This window comes from Nannospalax galili, unplaced genomic scaffold (genome assembly GCF_000622305.1).
Source record: "Nannospalax galili isolate Female #2095 unplaced genomic scaffold, S.galili_v1.0 scaffold18, whole genome shotgun sequence".
Lineage (NCBI taxonomy): Eukaryota > Metazoa > Chordata > Mammalia > Rodentia > Spalacidae > Nannospalax > Nannospalax galili.
Window position 1 is genome coordinate 7,030,260 of NW_008346548.1, and position 24,942 is coordinate 7,055,201.

A 24,942-nucleotide genomic window follows, 5' to 3' on the forward strand; every position below is an offset into this window, starting at 1 on the left:
GACACTAGCAGGGATATGAGAGTATAAGGGCTCTATTGGGGGGAGGGAGGCTATGGAAGGGTGTTATATAGTAAGTGGGCATAAAAATAAATTTTGTAAGTTAAAAAATAATAATTCTTCAAAGCATAAAAATTTGCTCCTTAATAACTAGTAGACGTGAAAAACATTACCACTGAAATCTACCTGATGACTTTATATCCATGCTCAGATGCCAAGGATCTCAGAAAGTAACCAACTGTGACTAGTAATAATCAGGTATCTAGAGATTAGAAACACATGTGCAAACATTGTGTTAATTGCATTAAAAATAAAGTTTTCTGTATGAAACTGTGTATTTTAATAATGAAGTGGAGATCTTTTGTAAAGGTTAAAACCTCATTCAATTTTATGTCTTATAGGGTTTATACTGAGTACAATATTGTATAACTGTATTAATTCAACTGTAAACCTAAAACTTTACAGCCAATTTTGAAAGAGATGCATCTTAGCTATGGAAATTGATATTGAATATGTTAATGTTGTTGTAATGAAATGCTTCTAATTATGTGGTTATTAAATAATTTTAAAAAAGATGTGTGTGCTATCATGATCAGCTAATACTGTATCTTTTCATTAAAAAAAAAAAAAAAAAAAAGCCAGGTTCTGGCATGTTTAATTTTACAACATCACTTTGAGATAGTGGTACTGTCCATGTCCATTTTACAGACTAAGCAATCAACACACTGGTTAATGAAGTTTGAATGACTTACTCTAGGTAGTACATGCTGATGGAACTAGAATTAAAAAAAAGAATATAGCCAATATTCAAAAAGATTAAAACTGGACAGAAAGCTCTTTCAGAAAACAGAAAATGGCATTTAATCTTTACTTCTGAGTGCCAGGAACTGGTAATTAAAGATTTTTATCACCCAACAATGAAAGATTTTTATCACCCCAAAAAACAAAAAAATTATCTTCTGCAGCATAAATGCCCTTAGGCAAAAATGAGTCTCATCTTTTTCAGTTTAATGCAATAAACAATGTGATGAAAACAGTCACCTGTTTTGAGAGGGGTACTTCACTGCACCACCTGTTGTTTCCCAGGTCCCACAGCCAGTTAGTTGGCGTAGGGACCAGCATTCTACATTCTAGCTCTAACCTCTGAGTCTATGAAAGATCTTTTAGGAGAATGGGAGGCAAGGGGAAGATGACAATTTAGTTACATTTGGATATAAACTTCAATGCATTTTCATTACACTTTTAGCTGTTTCAAATGATTAAAAATTAAGCCAACTTATATTTGTACTTCTTAAAAATCTGCCTTTTTTGGATCTCTATGAATTCGAGGCCAGCCTGGTCTCCATAGCAAATTGAGGCTAGCTCCACAGCAAATTGGCTACAGGGAGACACTGTCGCACCCCCCCACACAATCTGCCTCTTTAGGATATGCATGTAATTTGCATTCAGAGGACAGAAATATCTTCTACAACATTACACTTATAAAGACTGTTTTCTGCAGTATCTCATCCAAGACATTTATATCCTATTAATAAAGTGCATATACATGTGTAAAATATTTATGGGTTGCTTTCATTTTGGAAATAAGGCAACACTTTATTCACTTATATTCATTTCGCTGTTTTTTGTTTTTGATACATAAAAGGAATTAAATCATACTCATCATAAGATAATTATGTCCTTTAAAAATATAATGTCCTTTCATAAAAATATTTAAAAAACAAAAACCAAAAAGATTTATTGTTCTTACCTGAGGCTGCTGTGGCATTTGTAGGGGTTGAAGCAGTTGCTTGAATCCGAGCATGAGGAGGAATAAGGATGGTGGCCAGAGGTGGATTACTCGAGAGCTCTAGAGAAGAGGAAACACAAAGATTAGAGCTCACTCTTCATTCTATATGTGCAACTCTCTTACTGGAAAAAAAGATATCACACTATATGAAAACACCAGCTTATAAACTAAATCAATGAGCTAGTAATCAAGTTATAGAAGACGCTCAGAGAAATGTGACACAAAACAGCATTATATGCTAAGAAGTGTTATGCTTAAGAACTAAATGTATCTTGTGAAAGATAGTAGCCAAAAGTCTGAAAGTAAGCATATATGCCTTTCACTCTTACTGCCCAAAATATACTATCTCACTTTGCAGTACTCGATTACAGGAACTGAATTGATGAAGTCTGTGTGTGTCTCCACGGCACTTACAAGTAGGTGTAGAGACCAACCTACCCACCCCATTGTTTAAAATCCAAACATTAACGAAAGTAAGACTTAAGAAACATTAGATTAGGGCTGGAGAAATGGCTCATTATTTATGAGTACTGGCTGCTCTTGCTTACGACCTGGGTTCGATTCCCAGCACCCACATGGTGGCTAACAACCGTCTATAACTCCAGTTCCAGGGGATCCGATGCTCTCTTCTGACTTCTGAGGGCCTTGTAAAACATGGGTGCACTTATATACATGCAGACAATACACTCAATACAGATAAAAAAAAAATTAAAGTATATAAAAAGTAAATTTAAGTTTAAAAAAAGAAACATTAAAAATCTATTTGTATTTATTGAAAATAATATATTCACCCTATTTTACATTTCATACTTTGAAGAGATTATTTTACCTAAATGGGAGGTTATTTCTGCCAACTTTTTAAAAGATTTATTTTTATTTTATGTATATGAGTAGGAGTATTTCCCTGCATGGATGTGGGTGTCCCATGAGCATGCCTGGTGCCTGTGAAGGACAGGAAGAGGGCATTGGATACCCTGGAACTGCCTGGATGGTTGTGAGGCAGCATGTGCTAGGAACCAAACTTGGGTCCTCCACAAGAGCAGCAAGTGCTTTTAACAACGAAGCCATCTCTCCAGCATCTATTTCTGTCAACTTTATATGGACAAGCCTCCTTTAAAAAGTCAAGTTCTATTATTTGTCATAAATTATTTTTAGGATGATCCTGAAACTAATGACAGAGACTCTCTATTTAGACATAGTAAATAGTGCTGGTGAGCTTGCATATCTAAGTACCTGGGTTAGCTTCAAGAAATATAACTGTTCTTCTAGTTTGCTGGGAGAACCCTGGCCTGTGTTTGGTGCTCTAGCATTTAATCTGCAAATTGTATTTCATTCTCCCAACTGTCATGGTTTGAAATATTTATATGATCATACCAGCTGTAGGAAGACATTATTCTCTGAGCTATAGTATACATCTTAACAATTTACATGTGTGGCATGAACTAAAAAGTTGAGAAAGTGTTTCACCCTAAAGGAAAACGTAAACCCATTCAGCACAGTTGTCCCTATTAAACTCTTCCTCCAAGCCTCTAGAAAGTAAAGTAAGCTTTTTTTTTTTTTTTTTTTTTCGGTCTTTTTGAGACAGGGTCTCCCTGCAGCCCCAGCTCTCCTGGAACTCACTATGTAGACCAGGCTTGCCTTGAACTCACAGAAATCCCCCTGCCTCTGCCTCCCGAGTGCTGGGATTAAAGGTGGGTACCACCACGCCTGGCACAAAGCAGGCATTTTAATACAGTAGTTTAAAAATGTTTGGGGGTATAAAGCCTTTGGCAATATTTAGTTATAGCTTGGTACCTAAATATTAATTTTGTATTAAATAAGATTCTAAATAAGACTATATTCTAGCAAAGAAAAGCAACAGATGCCAAGATTTTAAAAAATGAATGGGGAGAAAAGCTTAAAAATGGAGAAAAGACATATTTTTTCCATAAATGAGAAATTTTAGTCCAGCTCATCATATGGAAATTTTTCTTTGAGAAACCATACCCTAATTATGAGGTCCTAAAAGATGCTGTTTTTTCATAATCAGACTAAGTGTCTGTTTTGATTCTCACTAAGGGACAGGAAGATTCTACATTAATTTACCTTAAGCCAGTCAATTTACCCTACAATACTTTACCTAGGGTAGCAAAAGAATTTCTGGTAACTGCCATGGCTGCTGAGTTCATGATTCTAGGAATATTAAAAAAATTAGTGCAGTATGTGATCGTTGTTCTTCATTAAGGAATTTAGACTTACCATCCCAAGTAAAATCTCCTAAAATAGGCATTTTTAAGGAAAAATTATTTATTTCTTTGTTTTTTGAGATACTAAATTTTATTGATGTGGCAATTAGAAAAAGTCTAAAAATGCACTGGGGTAGGCAATAATGGAAGAGTGAGAAACACTTTTCAGAATTTCCTGCCTCTCCTGCTGACCACGCCAAAGGGAAAAGTCACACCTTTCCTCAGCCTCTTCTGAACACACCTGTGGGGCCCTCTCTCTGTCACTGCTTTTTCTCTTTCTTACCACCTGACTACCATCTTCTCCCTGGCTGCTGTACTCCATATTGTCCTTTCTTTTAGTTATTTTATGTGTATGACTGTTTTGCCTGCATGTAGGAAGGTGTACCCCTGTGAACAATACCCACGAAGGTCAAAAGAAGGCATTGGATCCCCTGGAACTGGAGTTAGTCACTATGTGGATGCTTGGGAACCAAATCCGAGTCTCTTAACTGCTGAGCCATCTCTCTGGCCCTGTTATCTTGTCCCTTTTCAATCCTTTGTCTGTGATGGTCCCAGAATGATCTCAGAAGACACCTTAATGTTGGCTTCTACTCAGAACCTTCTTTTTTAAAAAAAAACTGTTTTGTTGAATTTTTATGATTTTCTTTTTTTTAAATATTTTTCATTATTTTTATTTTATGTATATGAGTGTATTGCCTGCATGTATGAGAGCGCACCCGTGTTGTGCAATGCCTTGGAGGTAAGAAGAGGGTTTCAGATTCCCCTGGAACTGGAGTTAAGGAAGGTTCATAGCCACCATGTGGGTGCTGGGAATCAAACCCGGGTCCTCTGTCAATGCTCTTAACCGCTGAACCATCTCTCCAGCCCCATCAGAAACTTCTTGACAGCTTCACTTTTATTTTAAGATCCACCCACCCACATACTTATCCAGCTAGTAATACTGGGCATGAAACTGTATGTTAGGCCTCAAGATAAAGCAATGGAAAGATAACTGCCTTAGTTGAAATAACAGAAGATAGAAGGCTATCTAAGGTAGCTAAGAAAGGGGATCAATCTACTAAGGATGAAACACTGTGGCTGGGGATGGAGAGATGGCTCAGCGGTTAAGAGCACTGACTGCTCTTGCAGAGGACCCAGGTTCCATTCCCAGCACCCACAAGGGGGCTACGAACCATCCTTATCTCCAGTTTTCCAGGGGAATCTGAGGCCCTCTCTGACCTCCGTGGCATTGCACGACACGGATGTACTCACATACATTCAGGCAATACACTCATACACATAAAATAAAAATAATATTTTTTTTAAAAAAAAGATTATCTTAGCAATAGCTTTGCCACAGTGTTTTTTGTTTGTTTTTTAATGTGAGTGTGTTGCCTGCATGTATGTGAGTGCACCCGTGTCGTGCAATGCCTCGGAGGACAGAAGAGGGCATCAGATCCCCTGGAACTGGAGTTACAGATGACTCAGCTCCCATGTAGGTGCTGGGAACTGAACTTGGGTCCTCTCCAAGAGCAGCCAGTGCCCTCTTCACCAGGCCCTCAGCTACCTTTTTATACAGTTCAGGCCCACCTGCCTAGATTTGGCATCACCCACAGTAAGCTGGGCCATATCACATCAGCCAGTAAGAAAATGCCTCACAGACATGGTCACAGGCCAATCTGATCTGGGAAATTCTTTCTTTCTTTATTTTTTTAACTTTATTTAAAGTAGTTTTTTATTGATTTCATTGAAAACAGAACAAGAAATGGTCTGAGCCAAAAGATTGCTCTTAAAACTGTCAAAAACATTTTAACAGAAAAAAATAAACATGACTGCATTATGAATGTTTTAGAAGAGTCACACAAAAAACCCACTGTCGCTGCACTAATTACAGTATTTAGAAAGGTATATGCCAAAAAAAAGTACATGACCTGCCAGGCCATCACACAAAAGGTGATGGCAAGTTTATTCACACTACAAGACTAACATTTTAAAAAAGATTTCTTGTGTTTTATTCTAAAATCACTTTGTTCTCTTTTTACAGTTGATAGTTTATTTTCACGTGTTGAGTAGAAACCACACTAGATTCAGCGTTGTCTATGTTTTGTGGTTTTATTCTTTGTCCTAATGTTCAGTAATGGTAGAAAACAAACCAGTTTATTCATCATCATAGCATGTGGCTTAGAAACCAAGAGAGGGTGCCTGCTGCATCAACAGAACTGGCTGGGGCTGATGCAGGGTCTGCCTGCATCCACCAATCTGCTTCCTCACAAAGAAACCCAGAAACCCAGTAAGGACCTTGATATATAGGACTAGATATAAGATTTCTTTAAAAAGCAAACCCACATTTTCATCAAAGCAAATGGCAGGTGGGTGACCTCTCCGGTGCCATGAGGGAGCCAGCATCCACCAGCGAGACCTGGGAGCCAGTGCCAGCACACAGGCTATGGGTAGCAGGTCTAAAGGAGCAGCTTGTAGGTGATGGTGGCCTTGGTGAGTGCCACATAGGAGACTGGCCAGACAGTACACAGACAAACCTGGCAGTGGAGCAAAAAGGTCTCAGAGACCAGGAGAAATGGGAAGCACTGCAGCGACAGCTACCTAATTTGGGAAATTCTTTAGCTGCTGTTAACCTCTTCTCTTTTGTCGTGTTGACAAAAACTAACCACCACAACTCCCAACTCCTCCCTCTAACAATGGACCTTGGATACTCTAGCTATTCAACCAAGTGGTGGATATGTCTCATCCTTCAACCTTGAATTATAGTTTTATTAGGATCATTCATGAAATTAATAATTACTGTTAAATAGGTTTAAAGCAGCATTTGCACAACATTTTTTATTTAGAAAACAAGATTACCACCTGGAAACACTGCTCCAAAATGAGAATATAGTGTTATCAAACAGCATGACATCAAATAACACCCATTAACACCTTTTCTCTGGAAGCTATATTCTTATGTACAAATACAAATACTGCTCAAGAACAACAGTGATTTAGAAGTACAAGGAGAAAGCACCACTATGTAGCAACAGTCTACTAACAGACACACAGACACACAGACACACAGACAGAGACACACACACACAAAAAGGCTGTATCCCAAAATGATACTTTCAATTTAGTATACTTAGTCTGATTAAAAGTGATTTCCATGGGCTGGAGAGATGGCTCAGTGGTTAAGAACACTGGCTGTTTTTGCAGAAGACCTAGGTTCAAATCCCAGCACCCACATGGCAACTAACAAACTGTCCATAACTCCAGTTCCAGGGGGTCCACCAGCCTCTTCCGTCCTCTGCAGGCAATGCACAACACGGATGCACTTACCTAGATGTAGGGAATATACATAAAATAAAAATAATAAATAAAATATTTTTTAAACAGTGATTTCCAGGATATACTTACAGGGTACACTTGAATAAAGGCTGACGTATATGAATTTCATTCACTGATACAGAATCACATAAACATTCTGACAGCTCTGTCTATACACATCACATCCAAATATATGTATGTGTGGTGGTTGGTTTAATTGTCTGCTTGACACAGTCTAGAGTCAGTCAGGAAGAGAGTCTTAAGGAGGGTTATCTAGATCAGGTTGGCCTGTGGGCCTGCCTGTGAGGGATTTTCTTAATTATGTTAATTGATATAGGGAGGACCAGCCTAAAAATGGGTTGCACCACTGTTGGCTTTGGGTCCTGGACTGTTTAAAAGAGGAGAAAGTGGAGCTGAAGAGATGTCTCAGCGGTTAAGAGCAATGGCTTTTCTTGCAGAACAACCACTTGTAACTCCAGTTCCATGGGAATCTGATGCCTTCCTCTGACCTCCACAGGCACTGCACGATGTGGGTACACTTACATACATGCAAGCAATGCACTCATATACATAAAATAATAAATAATTTTTTTAAAAAGAGGAGAAAGTGAGCTAAGCAGTAAGCAGGCAAGCGTGTACTCATTTTCTCTGCTCCTGACTGGAGCTGCTTCAGGTTCCTGTCAGCTTGAAATCGTTACAATGATGGCCTACCTGGAATTATAAGCCAAATAAACTCCTTCTCCTTTAGAGTTGCTTTTGTCAAAATTTATTACCATAACTGGAAAGAAAATGAGGACACGTATGCTCAAACCCTGCAAAACACCCATATTCACACACATGTAGACATATTTATACTTGATACACAGGAAAGTGTAACAGTTTTAAGTGCCAAAATAAAATAATATTCTTTCTTCTAAAAACTGTGAATATTGGACAGGTACAGTAGCTTGAACTCACTTATTTTTTGAAATTAAGCCTTTATTTTAAAAGGTATGGGCTTAAGTATTATAAAAAACTGGAGGATTTCTATGTGTGTGTGTGTGTGTACACATGTGCAGGGGTGCATGTTTGCGTGGGCACATTTGTGTGAGGATTCATATGCATATATGTATATGTGCATATGAAGACCCAGAGGACAATTGGGTGATATTTCTAAGGCACTGTCCACCTTTGGGATCCCAAGTGTGTACCACAAAGCCTAGCTTTTCTACATGGGTTGTGGGGATCAAACTCGAGCCCTCATGCTTTTTATATGACAAGCACTTTACTGGCTGAGCTATCTCCTCAGCTTAAGTTGGGGGATTTCTTTCTTTCTGCCTCTGTCTCAAGAGTGCTGGGATTAAAGGTGTATCCCACCACACCTGCCCTCATGGTGTAAGCTAAACTCTATCTTTATTCTGAGATTGTACAGAGTTAGACTCTTTCTTTCTTTCCTTTTTCTTGGGGGGAGGCAGTGGTCTTTTTGAGACAAGGTCTCCCTGGAGCTCCAGCTCGCCAGGAACTCACTATGTAGACCAGGTTGGTCTTGAACACACAGAGATCTTCCTGCCTCTGATTCCCAAGTGCTGGGACTAAAGGCGTGTGCCACCCACCATGCCTAGCAAGTTGGGGGATTTCTAAGGGCAGTGATTCTACTAGCTAACTTCACACACATACACACACACATACACACACACACACACACACACACAGATTATTGCTGCCCACTCATGAAAGTTCTTTCAGTATTCAAAGCCATATTCTAAAGTATAAACCAATTTACTTTTACATGTTTATGGATGCAATTTATGAGACTAGGTAATAGCATTTACTGAGTCTTGATTTGTTACAGTGTTATAAACAGGATAAAATAGGATTTCACATATTAGGAAGGCTACTGAAAAGAAAATGGCAAAGATGTGGGAAAATTAGAACACTTATATCTTGATGATAGGAATGCGGAAGATAATAGTTTCTAAAAATGTTAAATAGAATTACCATGTGGCTGAGCAGTACCCCCAAAAGAAAGGAAAACAAATACTCAAGTATTTGTATATAAACAGTCACAGCAGCAAAATGTGATATACTGATACAGTGAAATATTATTCATTCACAGGAAGGAATGCAGCACTGATAGATGAACCTTGAAAATATGCCAAGATAAATTAGAAACATAGGGCCGGAGAGATGGCTCTTCCAGAGAACCCATGTTTGAGTCCCAGCACCCAAACCGTCTGTAATTCCAGTTCCAGAATATCTAATGCCCTCTTCTGACCTCTACAGGCATTGCACAACACAGGTATACTTACACAGATGTATGCAATGCACTCATACACATAAAATGCTCAGCAGTTAAGGGCACTGACTGCTCTTACAGAGGACTTGGGTTTGATTCCTAGTACCCACATGGCAGCTATGAACTGTCCTCAACTCCAGCTCCAGGGGAATCTGAAGCCCTCTACTGACCTCTGCAGCACTGCATGATACAGGTGCACTCACATACATGCAGGCAATACATTCATACACATAAAATAAAAATAATAATTTTTTAAAAGGCTAAAATAGACAATGGGTCACATATTAAATGATACTGTTTATAGAAAATAATCCCAAATAGGAAAACCTACATACTTGGAAAGCAAACTGGCTGTTGCCAATGGCTAAGAAGAACTAATAGGGTGTTGTTGCTTAATAGGAACAAGGTTTTCCTTAGGAATAATGAAAATGTTTTGCAAGTTGATAAAGGTGACAGCTGCATAGCACTATGAATATACAAATGACACAGAATTGTTTACTTTTGAAAAAAGATGTAATCCATGGTGAATTTTATCTTTTTTTTTTAAAGCTTAGGAACTTATCAAACCAGTCATTTTAAAATTTTATTTTCTTTAGTAATAATGGAAAAGTCTAGTCAGTAAGTAAAGAATCAAATGTAATCACTTAACTTTGGATTCTGAAATCTTGTCAAATGAAATGCTCATGTGATATCTCACTTTCACATACATGCTGCACAAAGAAGTATATGTGCCAAGTATGTCTGGATATAAGGAGAATTATCTTCAAACTATCCACCATAAATATCATATACTACTTATAGGTATTTGTCACATACCTGACCAGAAATTTTCTTGATTTAGTTTATTCTGAATTGCAGAGTACTCTTTAGAAAAGACAGTGTGAAGAAAATCTTTATCAATGCTGGGTTGATGCAATGGTTTTTTTGAAAAAGAGGTAAGAGAGGCTATAGAGATGGCTTGGTGGTTGAGAGCACTGGCTGCTCTTGCAGAGAACCCAGATCCAATTCCCAGCACCCACATGGCAACTAACAGCTAGTCTTCACTACAATTCTAGGGTATCTGATGCCCTCTTCTGACCTACATGGGTATTGCATGACACGGGTGCACTTGTGTACATGCAGGCAATACACTTATACACATAAAATAAAAATAATAAAATATTTAAAGGAAAGAGGTAAGAAAACAACACTAACTTAGGAGAACTCCTAATACTAAGATTACACTGTTGCAACTGCTGGATACCACTTTATACAAGCCTTTTGGAGAACAATTTAAAAAAGCAACTTATGCAGATAATAAACATGCCTATAGCATAAAAGAAAATTAAAACTCAGAAATGGGTACTGTAGACTTTGCAATGTGTCATATAAAATTTTAAAGCTCTTCATACAAAAATTTAGGTGACACAGGGCTGAAGAGATGGTTCAGTGGTTAAGAGCACTGACTGCTCTTGCAGAGGACCCGGGTTTGGTTCCAAATATCCACATGGCAGCTAACAACTGTCAACTGACAGTTCCAGGGGATCTGACACCCTCTTCTGACCTTTGCCAGCACTGCATGACATGGGTGCATTTACATGCATGCAAACCATACACTCATGCACACAAAAAAAATTTTTTTAATTTTAATGTTTTATTCATTAGAAAACAGAAGTACATATATCAAAGTTAACAAAGGCATTAGAGATCTTAATGGGAGAGTATTTTATATTCAAGGATTATTAAAATGTGTCAAAGTTTTGAGAAAGGCTACATTGTAACATGCTGAAAAGGGATTATTTTGAAGGCAAGTGGTAATTGTTTAGGGTTTGTGAACTTAGTTTTCTCTACATTTCTTCTGTGTTTCCAACATTTTCCTCACTTTACATGCATTACTATTGACTGAGGTGAAAGCAGTAAGGATTAAAAATAAAATTTACTTTATCAAAAGGTCCAAAACTTCACTGGCACAGGGTTTTAAAAAAAGGTCAATAGTCTACTAGTTTAGCTTCCTATTAATCTTCGGAAACCCTAGCCAGGTTATCTGAAACCATCCAGCTGCCTTCTGAGTACTTCCAGGCTATTTGGAAAACAGTTTGCTGCTGTGTTAACTGAAATTTTCATAAATCATGCATGTGTGTAACTTTTATTTTTTGAGACAGGGTCTCCCTATAGCCTCAGGTAGCCTGGAAATCACAATGCAGACTGGCCTTGATCTCAAAAGATCCTCCTGCTTCTGACTTTAGTGCTAGGGCTAAAGAGGGATGCATGCCACCCCTCCCCCCACCAGTGATTTATTAATACTTTTATCCAGTCTGTACCAGAGATGTTGATCCTGATATTAAGTCTAAACATGTACAGTTTCTCTAGTTTTCTGGTACTATTTTCAATTCTGCAATCTTGAGAAAGAACATATGCTTATCCTTTTCCTTGTGAGACTATCTTTGAGGTATTTTCAGACAGCTATCAAAAGTACTTTAAATTCCCTCCTGTAGAGGCTATATTCAGCTGTTTGACTACTCTACACTCAAACCAATTATTACTATGCTTAAAATAGGGTAATTAGGACCACAAACAACATTCCAAAGTCAGAGTTAACAGTCTAAGGATATCTGGAACATTCTTTAATGTAGTTTAACATTCCAGCAGCATCACTAGTAGCTTATCATCAACTATACCATATGCATCCATATTACCATTATCTCAAGTCCATATCTACTGCTTATGCCATGCATCTTTTCATGTTCAATATTACAGAAGTCTAAATATAGAAGAATGTTCATCTTTGAATAAAGGAAATGTCTCTCTTGGATAGGAAAGACTCTCCATCTCTCTTGTATGTTTTCTAGTCTGACTAAGTCTTACTTCTCAGTCAATCAATATATTCAGTACTTATTTCTTGGTTTATTGGTAAGGAATTATAAGCTTATGTTTACCTTTAGAAAAAAATCAGAAAAAGTGTGAGTAAATCAAAGAATTGCTTGAGAGTCTAAATCAGGAAGAAAAGAAAAAAAAAACCCACAAAAATAGTGGGGATATGATGACCACCTTTCGATTTTTTAGAAGCTACCAGCTCATGAAGAAGCTCAGTTTTCCTTTCAATGTTTTCTCAATAGCAGCAGTGGGCCCAGTCCCAGAAAGGGTTGGAATTTCTCTATTTTCTTACATAGGTTCTTAGAAAGAGTTTCTAGGGCTTTTGTTTGTTTTCATAAGATAGATGAATTTATACAAATATAGCAATAATTAATTTATAGATTTTTAAAGCCTGCTGTAAGGAGCAAACAATACTAGTAGTATATGTTTCAGATTCAAACTAAGTGTTACATTTTTCCTTAGTAATATTTCACTCATTGAGATCTCTATAAATTTCTCATGTGTCAAAATTTACTATAATCTGGTAAAAATTGGAGAAATTATGCCTGTTTAAAAACTTTTTATCTGAAGCTGGGCATGGTGGCACACACCTTTAGTTCCAGTACTTGGGAGACAAAGGCAGGCTGATTGAGGCCAGCCTGGTCTACACAGTGAGTTCCAGGCCAGCTGTGGCTTCAGGGAAACCCTGTCTCTAAAGACCAACAAAACAAAAGAAAACCTTTTTAGGGTGTTCTTTACTTTCCCAAGTAATATATTCACTGCTGTCATCTAGAGTCATTTCACATCCATTTGCTTAGAAATAGATAAAAATTGTTTAGAATTACCTTGAGTGGTAAAGTTGAAGAGTGCAGGTGTATCTCGCCCATTTGGTAGTTTGACATTTGGGTCCCGTAATTCATCAAAAAATGAATGCGCACAAGCTTCCAGCGGTGTTAACCGGGCAGTTGGTGTATACTCCAGTAGACGGCTACATAATGCAATTGCCTCGGGTGGAGTTCGGGGTCGGAAGACCTGCAAGAACAGAAAAGTAACAATGCATGTTGTATTGCCAGAACTGAACCAACAACACTTTGAGTACTGTATTAACTCCCACCATATAAACAGTTACATGTTCTAAAATGAAAGTTAACTGCATATGACTTACCACAATGGAGTGAGCTGCTAAGCAGAGACTATGTGAGAAAACCCAGAGAAAAATCTACATATGTTCATCGTAAAGCAGTATAATCAAGCATGCATATAAACTATGACAGACACAGAAAGGCTGAATTTTAGAGTTAAGCACAACTGAAGAATATAAAAAAAATTAAAGTTTTTTACTGCTGTGGCAGTAAATAAAAGATTGTTTCTATAGTATTTTTAGCAGAACAACTGTTAATAATGGATGGCAGTCTTCAAATCTGCCAATTAGCTTTTTTAAAAAGAGAGAAAAACCATTATCCTAGTTGTAAAAATGCTAATGATTTGGTATTATCTCTTATTATTGGAAGAAATTCTTATGTAGACTGTTGAAATATCTGGCATTACTATCTTAAGTAGATGGCCAGTTCATTCTTATGTGAATGCATTTCAATGCATATTTTAGAGTTTTTAAATGGGGAGAGAATAATAATTTTGGGGGGTATTTTTGAGATAGGGTCTCCCTTTAGTCCCAGCTGGCCTGGAACTCTCTGTAGACCAGGCTAGCCTTGAACTGACAGAGATCCACCTGCCTCTGCCTCCCGAGTGCTGGGATTAAAGGCATGTGCCACCATGCCAGGCAAGAATATATTTTTGGCAAGAATATATTTTTTCATTAAGAGTCATCAATTCACAGGTCAACTGAAGGCTATACCCAAGCAATATATAATTAAACTAATTTGCTTTAAGGAACAGGTATGCTTATCTGTGTTTTCAAATGAATCAGTACATATAACTATGAAAATATACTTTATTCTAAATTATAGCCAGTCAGGGGTTAAAAACAGAAAGGAAGAAAACAAATTTTGAAATGAAAGAAAAAACATATTTCATGATGTTAAAAACATACAATCCAAAGAAAAAAAGGTAAAAGGTATGAAGATGGACAGAAAGAGCATGCAAACAGCAATTGGGCAGGAAAGACTCTGGGAGGTTAAGGATTCCAAATGAGAATGGTTCTTATCACTTAGATTGAAGACAGGAGACATTACCACTATAGAGTTCATTAGCTATTCAGTGGACTTATTATGAGCACTTTCCTAAAAATACTGGAAATTGAGAGTGCTTTACTCACTTTTAAAAATAGTTTATTATTGAAAAAGATTATTTTTCCTGAGAAATTGGTTTGAATAGAATCTTAGGAATTTATTTCAAGTCTCGGTCAATACATTGGCTATTTTAGAAAGCCCTTTGCAAGGTCAAAACTGACTTGTCTTTATACTTTTGAGTACTATGATTTGCCTTAGCAAGGAAATCTTAGAGTTGCTATATTATTTTAAAATGTTTAAATTCTCCACCAGTTTCGGTTATCACTCTCTTCCTTATTCCCAAATTCCACAATCAAATCCAGGATGCAGAAAGAAAATAGAAATTTCACCATAAAAATATGAAACATTACTGGCATAGTTTGTACCTGCTTGACAATATATGGATTTATTTGCTAGCTAACCCCAAAAGACTTTGTATAGATAATTGTGTCAGGTAAGTAGAATTAAAAATAGCACTTAAAGTAAAAATAACTCAAATACAAAATTCAAATACAGGGGACATAGCAAGTTATTTTAAAATTTAAAATTTGTATTATATTAATGAAGATTGTGTGTTAATAGTCTTAATAAACTAGAGTTGTTGGATTGTATTTTAAAAATTCATCCCTTGAATCTCTTTTTATTTTGCTGGCTAAAGGCAATCAGGCATATATATTAGCTTATTTCATGAAGAAATTCTAACTCATGGAACCAGAGAGTTAAAAATTCATCTCCAAAGCCTTCATTAAAATAAAGATTTAACCTGCCTCTAAAAATAGTAGCCACTGTTACTTTAAACTTTTTTTCAACTTTAAAAAAAAATTATTTATTATTTTTATTTTATGTGTATGTGTGTATTGCCTGCATGTAAGTAAGTGCACCTGTGTTGTTGCTGTCAGATCCCCTGGGACTGGAGTTACAGACAGTAGTTAGCTGCCATGTGGGTGCTGGGATTTGAATCCAGGTCTTCTGCAAGAACAACCAGTATTCTTAACTGCCGAGTCATCTCTCCAGCCCCAAGTTTAAACTCTTTTGAGAAATTCTTGATGAGAAAAGCCTCTATGGATAAAGGTTAAGTATAAAACTATGTAGGGTCAAAAACCAGTATCTTCCAGAGTTCAGATTTCTGAAAATATGGAGTGTGGTAGCAGCAATTTACAAAATGTAGAGTCCAAACTAGGAACTACCTCTTCTAAAGAAAAGGAAATCAACAGCTACTGAAATGTGGCTTCTAGTGCAACAGCTTCTGCTTCCACATCTTTCCTTACAAACCGAAATAACATTCACAACTTTTGGCTTCATGGATCCTGACCTATACTTGTTCTTTTAAGTATAATTTGAAAACCCTCAAGTCCTAAACTTCAATCTAGATGTCAATGGGTTACCTAGAATAGTAAATATACCATAAGAAAACCTATACCATATAATGAATGAAAACAGAAATCAACTTCCTATACTGTTTTATTAGCACATACGAAGAATGAACAACTACTTAGCCTTTCCAATAAAAATTTTCCCAAGTGTTATATAGAACTGACCTGAAATTTAAAAAAAAAAAAATTTTTTTAAGTACATACCCGAACTCCTGGGGTGAAATGTCCTGTTCCTGACGAATCCTAAAGGTGATAATGCAGTGAAATAATCCAAACAGGGGAAGTCAATGCAAAAGAGAATAGTCCAGCAAGGAAAAATATATCCAATGTTATAAGAAATCCATGGTGTAGGGGGACATAGAAAATGTTTATACAGTTATAAACTTTAAACATCAGTTTCCACAGTAGCAAGTCCAAATTTTTAAAAATTATTTTACCACAAGTGTTATGCCAAAAAAAATTTTTTTTGATTTGTGCAATGGTGAGGCACAGTAAAGAAACATTTCAGTTTTATTAGGTTCCAATGCCAGTGTGTTTATTAAAAAAATACAAAACCAAAAAAAGTTAAAATCAAAATGAAATCTAGAAGTAAAGTTCCCAAAGTAAAGTGGTCTTCTATGACCTGGGTTTATTGTCCACAGACATGGATGGAGGGGCATATTGGCCTGCTTTGATACATGTAAATTCCCAATATGCTAAATTTCACAATCTGTCCCAGTTACACAGTATAAACATTTTGGGGGGCTAAATTACTGGTGATGACAGGAAAGTATTGAGTATATTTAATTTATATTACTATAAATTTCAAGCCAGATATTTTAATTTGTGTGAGCTAAGGGAGGGTCAGGCCACCGCGGATTATTCTCCTTTTCTGGATTGACTTCCCTGCTAAAAGATATTTATTTACTGACATTCTCATTAACTTAGGACTCTCAGGAAATTGACATATCACCTCAGGAGTGCGGGTATAAACTTACTTTTTTCTATTGTGGGCTTTACCTCCTTATACCCTTGCACCCATGACTTAGGAAAAATAAATATAGAGCATTCTTTCCTCTATGAAAAAACTCACTGGAAAAAAAAAATCCTTTATCTTTGAGCACTACAAATTCAACACAGTTACATCTGCAAATATGCCCAATTCACCCACCAAAAGCTAAACAAAAATTTATACAATAAACAAAACAACTAAGGGACAGTCACAGTCATAGGTGACATGCAGAGTTATGTATACCAACACCTAGGCACAACGGAGCCAGATATGCAAGGGAGGAGCAGGATCTATTATGTCTAGGCATTGAGAACACAAAAAAGGCAGAACTCACCAGTAGCTGAGAACTCCCTTGGCTAAGCTGAGAGAATGTAATATTCTTTTAGGATAGTTTCCAGTGGGGGAATTAAATATTTTGCAAAAATAAATAATCCGCGGATTACTTTTAGTCTGCAGACTAAAATTTAGTACATGGATTAAAATCCGGCCCATCAGAATGAAAAACTCTGAAAACACAACCAGGTGGACAAAAAAATAGAAAACCATACTAAAAGAACTGACAGAACAAAGTAAGATTCAACTGGGCCAACTAATAATTAGTGAGCAGACTAAATATGGCCAGCCAAGTATGTAGCAAGGCCACAGACACCCCTTTAAAAGCTAAAAAGAAAATTAATAAAAAAAATAAATAAAATGAAAACAAAGCAAAAAAGAAAAAAAAGCAAGAGAAAAGGAAACAAAAAAGAAAAGAAAGAAAGCAAAAACAAAAACCGAAAGAACCAAAACACTGACATGAACTTTTAAGTGAGTCAAATACTACCTCACCTATGCAGCAACAAATTTTCTTATATTCAAACACACACTCATCACAAACACTAGTCCATAGGGGGGGAAAAAAAGCTAACATAAAAATTCATCTCCCCACCCCAAAAGTCTCTGTGGTACTGAACAAATGAAGAACTACATAGCATAAATTTGCATTTGGATAATTCTGAAAAAGAGAGAGACCATTTTCCCCTTGTATATAGCCTGAGAACAGATACTGGCTGTCAGAATAAAACCTGGGCTAAGTGCTATAACTGAATCACAAGCCCTTCAAAAGGCTATTTATGAACAATTACACAGACCATATCAAGGCCTGTGGTTAAGCCATTTCTCACTGTGTCAGTTCTCACCAACTCTACTGTATTATGCAGCCATCCAAAGGTGTAAAAATGCCAACCTTTTATGATTACGGACAGTAGTAATTAAATAGAACAAAGTACAAGTGCTGTGGTTGCTCTAGATAGCCACTCCCCACTAGTTTTTAGCCTAAGAAACACAATTTTCTGTTCAAATACAAAATATAATCTCCAAGTTTTAAAAACTGATAAAGCATGAGTACTAAAAATAATACTGGCTCTCAAGTCATCTAAATACAGGTAACAGTGAGACACTATCATTGATCTGTTGAATAGTTACTTATATGAATTAACTAAGAAAAGAAAACAAGTCTATCCAAATGATTTTTAAGTATAACTTAGTAATTAAGTGGTTCATTATTTTAAAAATATTCTTTACTAGTGTTTTGCGTGCTCTTATACACTGATGTAATGAAACACTGAAACATAAGGTTCAATGTACTTTACTACTATTAAAGAGTATTTCCAGCAGCTACTGAAAATTTGCAGAGAATCCATGAACGAAGTTTGAAGTTATCACTTAATGGGGTAGATATACAAACTGAACATAGTAAAGCCTACTAACACACATTTCTCTAGTATTTGAAGGTTAGAAAATTCAGATAAAGAAGGCTGAACACAAGAAACACAAAAGATCCTTTTTGAAATCATGATTAAAATAGCTAGCATTTAATGTTTCAGTTGTATTAATTAAAAGACTGAGTTTTCTTGAGTTGTATGACAGCTAAGAATAAGAATTATTTGTAGATATTAACAATTAACTACACAATGTAATTCTTCCCTCTAACAACATCACTGATAAAACAATACTACAAGCCTACACATTAGCATGACTTACCAAATGATCACTTACTTGGTTTAACCTTTCATCCATAAAATAGTTATTGCAATCAAGCTGGCCTTCCTAAGAATGGGTATTTCCTTTTTATCCACATCACCTCATCTTAAGATATTTGTCCATTGTTACAACTCCTAGCCTTTTCTATACCTAAGCAACTCTTTATAAACTTTTTAAAAAACTGTGAGGGGGAGGGTACATGCTTGGGGGTCAGAGGACTACTAATGGGAATCAGTTTTCTCCTTCCATTTGGGTTCCAGGAATCAAATTCAGGTCATCAAGCTTGGCAGCAAGTGCCTTCCCTCTCAGAACCATATTATTCATTCCACTTAAGCAAATCTTAATTCTCCTTCAACAGCCCTGGTCCTCTATCATCTTTAGGGAGATTTCTTTTAACCATTTTTTTCACTAAAGGTCTGTCTTGTGACACCCACAAGACATGAACAGCTTTGAACACCTAAGTGCATTAATTTATACTAAATACTTGCTTAAATTATGCTCTTCAAAGAGAAAGACTACATATTTTATATCTTTGTATCTTTTATGGTACCCAGCACAACATTGCCAATAAAGAACATGTAGCATTTAAAGAACAAAAATAAGCTAAAAATAGATGGTTGCCTTCTCCAATCTACGCCTAATCCCATCCTCTGTTCTCCATAAATGATTTTTGTTATACTGTTTTCTCATATTCCTCCCACATGAAGATTAACCACTCTGGGAACTTGTGTGCATGCGTGGTGGTGGTGGGGATATTATGGATAAAACCTGGAGCCTTGCACATGCTAGACAAGCACTGTATTGAGTCACATTCCTAGTGTTAGGAGCTAGATTTTTAATGTGTATAGTTTTCAGAAAGTAAATAGAAATATACAGCCTAGGAAAGAGGAAAATAAGGAAGTCTACTTACATAAGAGAATGAATGTCAGAAGAGGAATTATCTGAGCACTAATAAAGATGTAGGTAGAAATTTCAGTAGAAAACACCTTTTGTGTATTCACGAGTTCAGGGCCGAGTGTTAGTATTTTACATTAAAATATGATTTATCACAAGTCATAAAATAGATCAGTGGCAATCTTAGGAACCAATACAAATCCCGAATATGGTTTTATATTTTATAGAATCCACATGAAAGTAATGAGTATGGAAAATAAGCCGAAAAAGAAGATTGAATGGGCATGCAAGAAGAGCTTGACAGTAATTTCTGTCTTCTGCTTTCTAGGCCTTTCTGAAATCCTTTTCAAAAATGTGCTAAATAATAGCTGAAATGAATAAACTCGTCAAGTTCTGAAAAACTGTATACTGAAAGGGTTGGGGAAAAATTATGATTATCAAGAGTCCTTTTCCTTTACTTCTTGAGACAAAGTTTCCCTATAGCCCCAGCTGGCCTGGAACTCATTACCTAGACCAGACTGGCCTTGAACTCACAGAGATTCCCCCTGCCTCTGCTGGGATTAAAGGCATGCACCACTACACCTGGCTAAAAGAGTCCTAAAGAAATAAAATTAAGTTTTGGTTTAGCTTTAAACATAGAGAATAAATTAATTTGTTCACTGTAAATTGATTCCTTTGATAGCCAAAATGGCCTCGGAACTCAATTTTCTGCTTACCCTGTTACCTAGATGGAAATACTAGTATTCATCCACATTGAAGCATTTTTTAACAAATCAACTATGCAATGATGGGCTTTGGTAGATGGCATTTTCTGGGATATTTACCTAATGACCTCTGGCCCCATATAAACTATATGCACACTTAGTTGTTAAGTATTAAACTATCATATGTCAAAAACTTAGCAACAAACATTTTGAGAAAAAATTTTTTACATTCATTATCTATTTAGTGTGTGTATACATAAGAGTGTACAGAGGTTAGAGACAACCTGCAGAGTTGTTTTTCTCCTTTCACCATGTGTATTCCAGGGATGAAACTCAAGTCATCAGTCTTGACGGCAAATGCCTTTACCCACTGAGCCATTTTGCCACCCCTCAACATTTTGAAGTCATACATATATCTATGTTATTGATGAAACACAAATTAGAAACTACTATAATATATATATACCATGACATAATAATAGGTATTATAGGAGTTATATGATATGTATGAGAAAATAACTTCCTAGGAGAAGGGAGACCAGAGACTTTGATTAATATTTCCAGACAAGAAAAGAAAGAGCATTCTGCATGGGATGTGAAGAGGGAAAGATAACAGCAAGAGGTAGAAATAAATATAGATTCTTTTGGAAGCTAGGAAACAGTTTGATTAAATCAGAAAGCACGGCTGCATGGTCCCTTCAAAGTCAGGTACAAGCTGAGCAACACAGCACTCCCATACATAATTAATATATTAAGTAGCCTAATAAGATGTTAAGCTCCTTGGGATCTACTTTGCTTTCTTCCACAAATCAGTTAAATCACTTATGACTTCCACAACTTTGTACTATACAGATGTCTGCATTACTTAGCTGACCTTACAGGATTATTCACTGAGAGTAAAGGAGGAGTATTTATCTGACAGAAATTTAAACAAAAGGCTGTAAAATCATCTACTCAAAATTGGGGGAGGGGCAGAGAAGGTCATGACTAGTATAATATAATCTTACTCAAAATCCCCAATCTAGCTTTTTAAAAAAAATTTATGTATATGAGTGTATTGCCTGCATGCATATAAGTGCAATGCCCAAAGAGGTCAGAAAAGGGCATCAGATCCCTTGGAATTGGAGTTATGGATGACTGTTAGCCACCATGTAGATGCTGGGAACCTAACCTGTGTCCTCTGAAAGAGCAGCCAGTGCTCTTAACTGCTGAGCCAACTCTCCAGCCCTCAATCTACCTTATCGATAAACTAAACTTCAAATATGTTGCCATATATACATGTGTATGTATGTATGTATGAATGTATGTATGTATATACATGGAGAGGGACTTTTTGAGACAGGGTCTACCTGTAGCTTCAGCTGGCCTGAAATTCACTATGTAGACCAGGCTGGTTTCCATCTCACAGAGATCTGTCAGCCTCTACCTCCAGAGTAGAGTGCTGGGATTAAAAGCATGTACCACCATGCCCAGTCTAACAAAATACATTTAAAGATGGAGGAAGCGTCTACAGTAGTTTCCCTAGGACCTTTTCAAAAAGCCTTTAGTGTTAGTTAACCCTCCCCTTATCCCTTCCTCTGCCCTACCCTCCCATTCCCTGCCCCATTTAAAACTTCCTAAAAGGGGGCTTAAATGTAGTTTACCCATAATGGGGGTTCAATGGCTCTACCAGAGGGCACAGGCTAGGAAAATAAAATCAACATCAAGAATGAACTCCCTCTTTTGGAGATGTTGACAAGGGAGGCCCAATAGACCATCAAACAACACTGGCTATTGCCACTGCTTTTGGTTACCCAATAGAATTTGATGGTTAGACCCTACTGCTGAAGATACTACATACAGTCATAGGACAAGGAGAAATCAAGCTGGCACTGACCTCAAAGCTTCATCTCAAATGCCTCGCTTTCCCAGTACTAGAAAGCACTATGTGTGCTATTGAAAGAGAAATGTAATCATCAACTTTACCCAGCTTGTGAAGCCCAACTGTGAACACTGCAAGCTACTATATATAATGCCTCCTGCCACAACATGCCCACAGGTGCTATACTGGCACAAATGTATGTAAGTAACCAACCTCTTTCAGATTGGATTTAAGGCCCATTTCGCAAGATGAAGCACACACCTGTCAGGGCTAAGAACCTGTAGCTAGACAGGTCATAGGAGAGAACCTGTTACTATTATTCTGCTAAATAGACTACTCATCGTGCATGTGTGCGTGCGTGCGTGCATATAGTGAGTCACTGTAGCCCCGGCTGCTCTGGAATTCACTATGTAGACCATCCCAGGCTGGCCTTGATCTCATAGTGATCCACCTATTTCTGCTTCAGGAGTACGGGGATTAAAGACATGTATCACCACATCCATTTTAATAGATAGTATTAAAATGACTTTTAATGATTTATTATTATATCTATAGATTAATGCATCTCTTAACTCTCAGAAGAGAACTTTCTTACAGTAGAGAGCCACAGTTGGTCAACATATGAAAAGCGAGAGACTATGGAGTGCTCAGTCCTATATGGGACACCTACATCATACTGTCTCCTCCCACAGCTCAGGGGATCATGGTGGAAGAGGAGGTGAAAGAGCCAGAGGTAGTGGGTGAACACAAGAAACTGTACTGTCTGGACACCACAGGGTGTTGCACATATGAACTCAGTGCTTGTGACAGCATGTGTAAGACCTGTGCAAGCCCAAGCCAGACAAAAACCCAATATGGAGGGTGTGCTGGATAGCTTTAGTGTCAACTTGACACACCTGGGTTGAGGGAGCCTCAATTGGGGAATTACCTCTATTGGTCTGGCCTGTGGCCATGTCTGAGGGGCATCTTCTTGATGAGTGATGTGGGAGGGCCCAGCCCACTGTGGGTGGTGCCACCCCTGGGCAGGTGGGCCTGTGTTGCATAAGAAAGCAGGCTGAGCAGGGGCCAGGGGAGCAAAGCCAGTAAGCAGCGTTCCTCCACGGCTTGTGCTCCAGCTCCTGCCTCCAGGTTCCTGTCCTGAGTTCCTACCTTGGGCTCCCTGATGAACTGTGACCTGGGAGATGTAAGCTGAATAAACCCTTTCCTCCCCAAGTTGGTATTGGTCAGAGTATTTGTCACAGCAATGAAGAAACAAACTAGGACAGAGGGGGAAGATAGGGAAGAAGTTCCCACCCTAACTGAGGATCTACTGACAACTGATAGCTGCTGTGAGGAGAGTCAATTTTGTTTGAGGGTGTGAAGCCTGGTAAGTTGAACAGGCTCCAAGGGATAGACCCATACACAAAACCATTTGGGGAGCACTGATTAGACTCAATAGGCAAAATAATAGAGGACATAAGTGGGAAGGTGGAAATATATAAGGGTGTCTGAATATGATCAAAATACATTGTATGACGCCGGAGGTAGTGGTGCATGCCTTTAGTCCCAGCACTCCAGAGGCACAGGCAAGCAGGCAACTGTCTCTGAGATCAAGGCCAGCCTGAGCCTGGTCTCCACAGAGACCTGTCTCAAAAACAAAACAACAGCCGGGCATGGTGGTGCACATCTTTAGTCCCAGAACTCGGGAAGCAGAGGCAGGGGGAATCTCTCTGAGTTCTAAGCCAGCCTGGTCTACAAAGTGAGTTGTAGGCCAGCTGGGGCTACAGGAAGACCCTGTCTCAAAAAGATGAACAAAAAAACCAAAACAAAACCTGAAGCAAAATAGTAACAACGAAAAACACATTGTATGAAATTCTTGAAGAATCAAGTAGAAGAGAGAAGAGAGAAGAGAAGAGAAGAGAAGAGAAGAGAAGAGAAGAGAAGAGAAGAGAAGAGAAGAGAAGAGAAGAGGAGGAAGTTGAAGAATTGGAAAATAGACAATTCAAGCAACTAGGTGGGGGGGGGGTGCTGGAGTAAGATAAGAAATACACACACACATTGGGGGGGAGTCAGGAACAATGTGATTGAATAATTTGCCATCCCAAACTGGGACTGTTCTGAGAATAAAGGAATAAGCATTTAATAATCACAATGGATAGGCATAAGGCTGGGCAGGGTGGCAGGCAGATCTCTGAGTTTGAGGCCAATATGGTCTACATAAAGAGTTCCAGGCCTGCTAGGGCTACAGGGAGACCCTGTCTCAAAAAATACCAAAAAAAAAAAAAAAAAAAAAAAAAAAAAAAAAAAAATCCAAACAAACAAAAAACCAAAAAACAATGGGTAGGCATAAATCAGGACTCTTGTCATAATATTCATTCATGCTGAACACTTAAGGCGATAAGGGATCAGAGAAGAACTAAGGAAGCTAATTTTGACAGGAATAAGGATGGATTAAAAATGATGTGAAACTGAGGGAGGGAA

At 37.5% G+C, this 24,942-nt stretch overlaps 1 protein-coding gene across 3 annotated transcripts in view; it reads right to left on the bottom strand.

Moving 5' to 3' along the window:
* Positions 1-24,942, bottom strand: part of Gsk3b (glycogen synthase kinase 3 beta) — a 197,566-nt gene that overhangs the window by 17,835 nt on the left and 154,789 nt on the right. For 2 of the 3 annotated variants that reach the window (XM_008842902.3, XM_029568233.1), the window contains exons 9-11: positions 16,218-16,256; positions 13,258-13,444; positions 1,748-1,846 (exon numbers count right to left, since the gene is read on the bottom strand). In XM_008842902.3, the coding sequence (XP_008841124.1) occupies positions 1,748-1,846; positions 13,258-13,444; positions 16,218-16,256 (325 nt within the window). The remainder of the gene's footprint in view (positions 1-1,747; positions 1,847-13,257; positions 13,445-16,217; positions 16,257-24,942) is intronic. The other variant, XM_008842903.2, reaches the window with a different exon arrangement.